Source organism: Ptychodera flava, chromosome 16, assembly GCF_041260155.1.
Source record: "Ptychodera flava strain L36383 chromosome 16, AS_Pfla_20210202, whole genome shotgun sequence".
In the NCBI taxonomy this organism is placed as follows: Eukaryota; Metazoa; Hemichordata; class Enteropneusta; family Ptychoderidae; genus Ptychodera; species Ptychodera flava.
Genome location: NC_091943.1, coordinates 36,161,000 through 36,171,192, shown reverse-complemented (window position 1 = coordinate 36,171,192; position 10,193 = coordinate 36,161,000). Strand labels below are relative to the sequence as shown.

Genomic DNA, 10,193 nt, shown 5'->3' with positions numbered 1-10,193 from the left:
CCCCCCCCCCCAGGCCGAAGAAACTGACCAGTCCCTAAGGGCGATAAGCCCCCGCATCGGTGATCGGCAGAACAAATTAATGAAGGGGATTAGGGAGGGCAATTAACAGATATAGATATCCTACTTCTTAATGAACCAACGGATATCTATTAACAAGATGTTGCTTTTTGTCAACGTTGTCATTGAAGTATGTCCTGAGAGACAACAATGTTCCTCCGATGGCAACTTGAAATTAACGTCTGCATGCCTATACGATTCGAAATGGGCATTTTGTCCCCGGTGGGATGTTTGTTAAATCATTTCAGATTTGGTAGGCCTACTCTTCAGCATTAAAAGAACATGAGACAAGGAATTAGGGACTGGACAGAAATGACAGGGGGCGATGTTTTCCAAACAATAGTGCGTGAAAATATAATGTTCCTTCAAAAACGTTTGCTCAAACTGTGACTCTCCGGAATCTTCATGCGCAAAAACGATGAACGCCCCCATGCTGTACGATTGAATTGAAAATGAAGTTTCACTATATCATATTTGTTGAAGATGCCTAACTTATCTTGTCTAACTGTAAATTTCTATTCATCATGTAAAGAGCGAGTGTGACTCTGCTAGAGAGGGATGGAATCTAAAGAAATGAATGTTTCAGGAACCAGGAATCCCTCTCAGTGTTGACCGATCCAAGGACAAGTATCAGCATGTATACGCCTGTTCCAAGTGAACTGCGATTTCATTACGACTGGTCCATTAGCAATGGACTTTTACTTGTGACAGCAAAAACGTTTTTTTGGTCAATGACGTCGGATTGCTATATTTTGCTCGAATCGCTAAGATGCCTGGTTTTTAAAACTAATCTTTTTACTGAAAATGTATCATGGATTTGTTTAATTGACTCTTGATGAAACGAAATATGCCCCGCTGATGAACTGAAAGAGCGTATATATTTTTAACTCAACCTTGGTTTCTGACTGGCTCGACCGAATCATATAGTGACCAACCCGGAAAATATAGCTCTGAGTGAATACATTGTACTATGGTCTATCATGGACACTTGTCAAGTGACCATGATTCGAACACGTTAATAACTTGAATTTCTAGAATAACATTTCACTGACATTGACGGTTTTGAAATTCAAAACTTTTTCATTTGAATATGAATGCGTTGAGAATGTAGCCATGAGAACTCTATATGAAACATATAATACGAGCTCTTGATAAATACCGATAGTGGGGACATCACTTTACATGCTAGACTTGGCATCGATGGATGTTATGTGGTAGAGGTTTCATGTAATTATTTTCGGGTTATCGGTAGATAGACTGAACGGAAAATTTATTAACAAGATGATCACTTTATTCTGAAGACATGAATGACAACGCTTGGGCATGGTGCTCAAGGCACAGAGAGTTGCAACATGGTGTTGGTCTGCGCGTGTTATCGCGATGGAAAGATGATTGGAAGAAGGGTGATGTTGTGTTGGACATCGGTTGTGGAACGGGAGAGTTGACCAAGGTGATAGCAGAAAGAGACGATGTCAAATATGTCATTGGTAAGATATGCGAGTATAAAATTAAACAATATTGTTAGGAAATGTTATTGACTATAATTTTCACGCACAGGGCGTACATTCGAGTTGTATGTAGATAAATGCACGAGTGTACTACAACTTTTCTGTGTTAATTTTCGATTCATTATTTTACTGACAAAGATTTGTCTCCATAGTGGTACTTAAAGCAAAGGCATGTTTTGTCGAAAGTTTTAATTTCGCATGTACATCACTTCTGCCCCTATGAATCCAAAGGGATCTGTGACGTCACTGATATGTCGACGCCCTTGTTGAAAGTAAAGCCTGACATTGAACCGTTTACGGTCAAAAGGCTAAACCTCTGTGACATTATTTTTTTATTTATTTATTTATTCATTCTGACATCCAACAGGCATAGCCCAATAACTGGATGCAAACAGAGAAATTAAATAGTTCAGCCACGTCAATTCATAATATCTTCATGAAGTCACAATACCTTGCAATTGGCATATTGTACCACCTACGGTCAAGATCAACACTTAAAGTTTGGTGTAAGTACGTGATTAAAATACAAACACAGCTTGTTTACACGCTTCTGTGGACCGTTTTTCCCATATTTTCATGTTATATCAATGAAAGGGATGAGAAGGGGATATTTAAATGCAGGTAAATTGTTCTCTCTATCCAAGTGACAAAAAAGTGTAAAGTCAAACAAGCATCATGTATTTATACACTGTAAAATAGCGGACGCTAGACGCGTCTTTACGCGTTCAAAATGTACATGTCGGTGTTCAAATTTGAACGGCTAGTGTTCATATTGTTAACACTAGTGTTCATATTATTAACAATGATGTTCTAAACCTGAACACGTAGTGTTAACAACTATCTCCTTCAAGTGTTCAAAAACTCAGCATCACAGAAATTTTACAATACTGTGAAACAATTAACAATCTTTTGTGTTTTACTTTACAATGGCTATATTAACTTTACTACTGCCTCGCTGTCCGGCATACGTACACGGATTTCGGTGTAACGAATTTCACAATAAGTGGAAATATTTCCGGTCTACAATTGCTGAAAGCATGTTTTTTCTAAAAAAGGAAGTATAAAAAATAATTTTACACGTTTATTACGGGTTGAAATTTTGAAATTTTGAAAAGAAAATCAAAAAACCACCATGAACGTTTTAATTTTAACATCGGCGTGCAAGAGGCGTTCTACTTCTTAACACTTGGTGTTCAAGTTTGGTGCCTTTTCTTATCCCATGATGCATCAAAACGGAAGTTGCGACATTTTTCTTGTAAGCGCACGCTGAAGTCGTGATCGTGCGAAAGCAAGACCAGAAAGGGTAAGTTTTCTCTCCAAAATATTAAAAGGTATTGGATTTTGAAGCATCTGTATTATTATCCTTCGAAATTAATTGTATTGTACTTTTAAAAAGCTTAACTACGTGAAGAAACCTTTATTTCTTTCAGTGGCTGGTGGACCATACACTAGCTGTGAATACGCAGCAGTGTTTTGGGCCATGGGGTATCGATCGCACTCGGGTCAAGGGTCATCACTGGAGCGATGACCCTTGACCCGAGCGCGATCGATATGCCACATTACCGCTGCGTAATCACAGCTAACACATGTCTTTTAGTAACCACAATCGCATGTAAATTTAAAACTTTAGTTAAACATCGAAGAATATTGTTTTAGCATATGAGAGTTGGCTTTGCTTTTACTTTTCATCAGTTGATGACACGAAGAAGCCAATATTTTGTAACATTGACGAAAAGAGGCACTGTATACAAAAGTCACCCCTTTTCCTTAACCAAAAGCACCTCTTTCTTTAACCTAATAGGCCAAATTGTCTTTCATTTGAAGTCTCATGTCGCCATATTATCTATGTTGCATATTTTCAGGATAAAGTTGGATGAACGTGAAATCGAAGAGTTATTACAGAAGCTATTGGTACAGAAATTGAAGAATATGAGTGTACAGATAGCTGTCTGGAAACAAGCTTGAGAACCTCAGTTCATCTCTGATGTAGATTTGAACTTTCGAGGGTTAGTAACTGAATTGATAAGTTTCTGTATTTTTGTTCTGAATTTATCTGAGCTATGTCCAGAACGCTATGATTAACTAAATGTTACTGGAGAATAAGCTTTCAAATACTTGTAGTCGCCCTTATCAGATGCAATGGTGGAATGAAGAATTAAAGCAGAAAGCCACAGAAAATTCACAGTGAAAAATGTACACTCTAAATTTCGGAATTTTCTGAAATTTCCACTCTGAATTTTCTGTCGCTTTCTGCTTCAAATCTTCATTGCACCCTGGCATCTGATGAAGGAGACTTCACGTCTTTGAAGGCTTATGCCAGTAACATTTAGTTGATCATAGCCTGCTACCAAATCTTGATTATTTTATATTTTAGATCAAGACGTCTTTTGTTCTCGGTTTGTTACTGATTTTAGCTTTGCTGTTAAGGACGTAAGACCTTATATCATAGGTGAATGTGTGGCATCATCCTCAAATGTTTACATCCCAAGCGTTTTCTTCAAAACGGCCAGTACGATTCATTTAATATTTGGAGTACAGGTTTCCGGGGATTTTCCTAATCATATATGTACAAGTTATGATGAAATACACAAAATTGTATTTTGAGACATTAAAGACATTTCAGACATTTTTAAGACATAAGGAATTATCAAAATGTGATATATTCAAGTAAGCCAAATTTTTAGCTTTTTCAAACAGATGTTTTCGTACGTTTTTGCAAGTATGAACATATAACGTAATCCACAATAAGTAAAACCTGTTTTGTCACTACTTTGTTCATATTGTTTGAAAACGATCTACAGTGTTTATGGGGATTTTCTTTTGTTTATGTTTTGATAGGAAGGTGTTAATTAGCGTTGGTGTTTTCCTCTGACAAATGGCCACTTTGTAAAGTTTGTCAGAGGAAAACACCAACGGTGTTTATGTGCCCAATTGACACTAAATAATTGTATTTTACTAAAGGAATTTTTGTGTATTTTTAAATAAAATAATTTACTGAATATAAGTGGTCTGTTTTGTTATTTCCAGGCTTGAACACCCATGAACGCGCAAAATTAAAGGTGTTCAACAAGTGCATATCATGTGTTCTAACCTTTAACACACTTATCGTTGAACGGCGTCCATGCGTTCAAAAAGTGTTACAGCCCTTTGAACGCGTAAATGCGTTCAATTTTTTGAACGCATTTCATGTGCAACGTGTGTTCAGATATGGAACACATGGTGTTCAATATAATGTCTGATGAACACGAAGTGTTCAAAATCTGCACACGTGTGTTAAAAATTGAACATTGGTTGAACACGTAGTGTTAAATTTCTGAACGTCTAGACGCGTTCAAAAAGTGTTACAAAAAGGCGTTTAATTGGTGTTCTATCCTTAACACTTAACCTTTACCAGTGTTATGACAATACAACGCCTTCGCTCTAGGAGAAATGACGATACATTTCCCCCTTATGACCAATTATAAACTAGGTATCCCCGAAAATGAAGCGTCTATGATAAACACGATTGGGATAATGTGATCTTTATATTTTTCAAATTTCTCAAAAGTGTTAGCGCCGTCATAGCTGAATGTTGCGATCAGTGTGCGAAATTAACGTCGGTCCGACGGTCCGAGACCGACAGATTTCTCGTCGGGCCGAAAGTTTTTAGCAAGATGTCGGTCCTTATGACCGACTGAAATTTGTAATAAATGATGAAAATTTCTCCGTCAAGACCTGTAACAGATGCAGATGATGACTGACTCTGAATCATGCGATTCAGACTTGAATGTCATGCACCTATCAATGTTTTCCACCGTGGGAGTGCGGGGCAACAGGGGATATTGATCGCACTTCGTGTCCTGGTAGTGGGGAATTTGATCTCTATGGTACACCAGACCGGGGGTGGTGGGAGTTGACAATGTCGCAACATAGTAATTTTTTGTCTTGCGACTTTTTACATTTACGAAAAGTCTAACCCCTCCGATCGACGCGCATAGCACGGTGCAACTGATTACATTCAGATCAGTATGAATTACGTCCGTGCATGCAGATTCTAGCAATGATGGAATGGATTGATTTTGGTGCAACAATGTGACATAATATTATAATAATACTCGTGTATAGAGAGAGTAACCCTGGTAATGTTAGCATATCTGTGTCATATGATAACAAACACTCAGTACTACTTCAGTAGTTCCAAACTTTAAGTGTTCGGAATTTACATGATTGTACACAAATGTACATAATACAGCCCTCTTTTATCAAACTGACTCCGTTTTCTTCGCTTTGATTTTCCATTGAAGCGTTCAAAACATAAACGGTTCACAGAAGAGTTTAAGACAAAAACCTACTACGAGAACAGTGCTGTTGACTAAACATATTTGGTTTTGAACATGGAGGTATTTTTTACCTCAAGTTTTGAACAAGGACTAGATGTTACACGACAGCCCAATTGCACTACCTGCAGTCGACAGTCAAGTTCAAGTTTCGCTCCGTTTGTTTGTGGACCGCTAGAACATCTTACTTGCTCGTTGGTCTTTATAGTCTGTGGGCCGAACCCTGAAAGGGCTCTAGAAGTTGACTTTTTTGAAAGAGGAAATTTGAGCAAGTTGTCATGTGGTGGAATGATACCTTACACATACTTGTATAGAAAATTTAATGTCTACACGCAGTTAGATCTGTATTTTTCAGATTTTTGACCAAATCAGTGCAGATTTGCATATTTTTGATAAAAATGACTAAGTCAAGGTTGTTTTACTTTGCATTGCATTTATTGAAATGATTACCAGTTAAAATCGTACTTATCAGCAAAATGGCAATTACCTTAATGAAATTACAGTAAAAAGGGGCCTTCTTTACCAAAAACGTGCATTTTTCAATTTTTTCACCAAAATGTTGACATGCATACAAGTTTATTTTCTTTCATGAAAAGAAACCATTTTCCTTTCTCATTTCACATTAACTGACATAAAATGAACACTAAGTTTGATCAAAACGTCAAATAAACTTTTTTGACCAAAATCGACTTTTTTTTTCAATTTTTCATAAATTTAAAAGGCCCTAAAATTGAATTGTAAATGATTTCATTTTACTAGTATATGATTCTCAGAGAAAATATATGATGAGTTATATCCTTCTATTTGGAAAATGATAGTTATAACTAATTTTTGACCAAAAATCATTCTTTTAACTCCATTTTAACCAAATATTGAGAAAACACTATTGCCACGCATTCTTTATGACTGTGTTCTATTTTTTCTGTTGCCATATATCTGAAATACAGAGATGTCCCGCTACTTTCTATACTGAGTAGTATCCATCTTGGTCTCAGGCAATTCTTTTTGTTTATTCAGCATACTATCAATGTCTGAGGAACAGTCATTCTCTTCATCTCTTAGTTTGCTTTCATCATCTATAGAATTGTTTGTGCAGGAAACACATTGACAAAACTCAGTGCAAAGCAATTCCACTTCTCTACATGAACATCTTGATGAGCATCCAGACCAGGCTAGGAAATTGAACAGCTTTGTGGGTACAAAACTTCTACTTTGTTGGATTGACAGGTCTCCTGGGAGGCCAGTTATTAACGCCTTCAGTTTCTTCAAGAATACTGTGAATATTCATTGCAGTGTGGATCATCTCAAGCCTTTAATCTTGGCTGTTATCATAGCTTGTTGTCATCGACTGTGATTCCATTTCATTTTCACTCCCTTCACTCTCAGAATCTGTATTGGTAATATTCAAGATATGACTATCTGAACCGGTGTCTTCTCTGCTAGCCATAAGAATTTCGCATTGCCGATACTCAGGTCGAATAAACACAAGTTTGTCACCAAACCTTGCTTGCAGTCTTCTTTTTAGTGACGAGTTATGATATGTGGATGCATCAATGCCTTCATTGTCATTGATCATTTTAATAAAGATATTTCTCATCACATCCATTGCAATGCACTCCCGTCCCTCTATGACTCTCTTCTGCTACAACTTCATCACAAAATTTCTTGAAGGATGGAGCATACATGATACCGCTGTCTTCCTCTGCTTTTTTCTGATACGTGTAAGTTACGCATCTGGTATAATTTAAGTAACATGATCTGTGATACTTCACTTCCAATACTGACCAAGTCTTGACCTCTAAATTGAAGTAAAACTTTCTCGTCTTTCTTAATTTCGGCAGCTTTAATCAATGTTCGTCCGTCAGTTTCACAGGCAGTAAGTCTTTCGTATGACCTCTTCTTTGTAATAGGATCAAGTCGTTGTTTCTGACGTGTGCATATTATACATATCGGTGGTAGTACATATGCACTTTTGCGTTTTGCTGCAGAAATGGAACTAGAGGCAGGGTCAGACCGTAGGTGTCGTTTTTTAGGAGACACGTGTTGTTTGTCGTCATTATCAAAGTCTGACAGCTCATTTGATGTACTTGTTAACAGCGTTTTCCGCAGATTACCTTTCTCTTTGCGCTTCTGGGCTTGAGTAAGCATTAGGGTGCCGATTGTGTTTTTATCGTTTTTAGAAAGTTTAGCTGGAAGTTCAGAAAGCTAAATTAGAATTGTCTAAATCTAAATATCAACTTAGAAAGTTTAGCAAGAAACTATAATTATCGCTTTCTAAATAGCGTTCTAAATTTAGAAATTAGCTGAAGTTTAGAAGTCGGGCCTCGGGTGGAAACATTTTGGAAGGATATGTCGGATAAAAAACGATAATTATCCCTTTCTTAAATATCGTTCTAAGTTTAGAAAATAGCCAGGTATGTAAGGGTAGCTCAAACCCCTAACTGGGACCGCCAACTGGGACTCCCAGTTGGCTTAAAATGCACTCTGGGACTGGTCCCAGTTCGCTTCTGGGACCGGTCCCAGAAGCGAACTGGGACTGGTCCCAGTTGGCCTCTGGGACCGGTCCCAGTTGGCTTCCAGGACCAGTCCCAGTTGGCTTCAAAATTAACTCTAGGACCGCGGCCGCGGTCCTAGTTGGCCTCCAGGATCAGTCCCAGTACACTTCAGGGACACATCCAATTTGTGAACTAGCACCACTATGAAAAAACCCAGTTACTGGTACTTCATACTAACAATCTGTTAATGTTTTCATCTTTTTACTCTGCCATGATCGTAGGTATACGCGACACATAATAGATCCCAACTATTAAAGGCCAATTTGAAAGTAATTTAATTCTTTGTTTTGCATCTGTGTGCACATTCTAGGGTTTTTTCTACTGCCAATGGCTTGAATAGGATTTTACTGAGTAGCTTTCCTGTTTACAAAATTTCACATCTTGTAGTATAACTTATGATGATTGCGATGAAAGGAAGTTTCTGATGATTTTGTATAGACACTTATGTTGTTACATGGAAATAATCAAGAAAATATAACGTGTGTTTTGATTTTCTTGTATGTGTTTTAGTACTGCCTTCCCGCTCATGTTTCGAAACATTTGAGTGGGCGCTAAACAAAGAATTTGATTACTTTGGTCTTACTGCGATGTACTCATTCTTAGCACTAGTAAGTCCTGTGCTATGGTGTGTGTTGAAATCTTACTGCACGGATCACGTTGATAGAGAGACTGTGTACTGAATCAGATGAAAAAGGAGATGAAAATAATTGTGCAAGACTAGCAATTAACTCATCAAGGCTTTCATTACATTAAAAACAGCAAACAAAACATTGAACGAAAACCCGCTGTGTTTTAATAGAATTGCAATTCACTTGCAGTATATGACTGATATCTTAATTTGGACCTAGTTATATTTCTGACAGATAGACATAAATAGGAGAGGGGCAACTATTAGTGCGTGCATGTACTAGTACAGCAGAATCGATCATTTCATTGTTATGCAAGGAAAAAATAGACATCAATGAGGTGATAATAGTCCCATTACATTTTAAGACAAAGGGTTTTGAATATACAAGTCAACAACATGCACTGCTTCAAAACTTCATTGACAGCTAGTAGCTATATAGTATACGCTGTCTCAGTGTTTTCTATTTCAGTCTGTATGTCTGTCATAGCTCTATGGAGCTACGAGTCCCAGATTGAAATGAGACGTGACTGTCCTAGATGAAACAGGGAGATGTTAGCTTTCCCACACAAAAAACATACATAATTTTCACAACAGCACAGAGAATATGAATAAAACAAGTGCATACAATTGCTAAAAAAGGCACATAGTGGGATGGGAAACTTCTTTCCCATTAATATTATGGTTTCGTCATTACAGCATGGAGGTACCTTACCTCCATGGTACAGTTCATTTGATACAAGTGTGTTTCCCGGCAATCATAATGGTCCCAGTTACGTCGAGCTACGCTTCTGGGACCGGTCCCAGTCCGCTTGGGACCAGTCCTAGAGGCCAACCGGGACCGGTCCCAGAAGCGAACTGGGACCGGTCCCAGAGTGATTTTAAGCCAACTGGGAGTCCCAGTTGGCGGTCCCAGTTGGGGGTATGAGCTACCCTTACATAATTATCATTTTTATTGATATATCCTCGAACAAATTTTTTCAACCCAAGCCCGACTTTCTAAACTTCAGGTATTTCTAAACTTAGAACGCTATTTAGAAAGTGATAATTGTCGTTTTTATCCGATATATCCTCGAACAAATTTTTTCACCCAAGGCCCGACTTTCTAAACTTCAGCTAATTTCTAAACTTA

General features: G+C 37.7%; 1 protein-coding gene across 1 annotated transcript in view; it reads left to right on the top strand.

The window, feature by feature from the left end:
• The first annotated feature begins 1,229 nt into the window (after positions 1-1,229).
• LOC139114711 (juvenile hormone acid O-methyltransferase-like) overlaps positions 1,230-10,193 on the top strand; it is an 88,729-nt gene continuing 79,765 nt past the window's right edge. Inside the window, exon 1 of the mRNA XM_070676584.1 lies at positions 1,230-1,544. Coding sequence (XP_070532685.1) covers positions 1,527-1,544 — 18 coding nt within the window. The 5' untranslated portion in view covers positions 1,230-1,526. The remainder of the gene's footprint in view (positions 1,545-10,193) is intronic.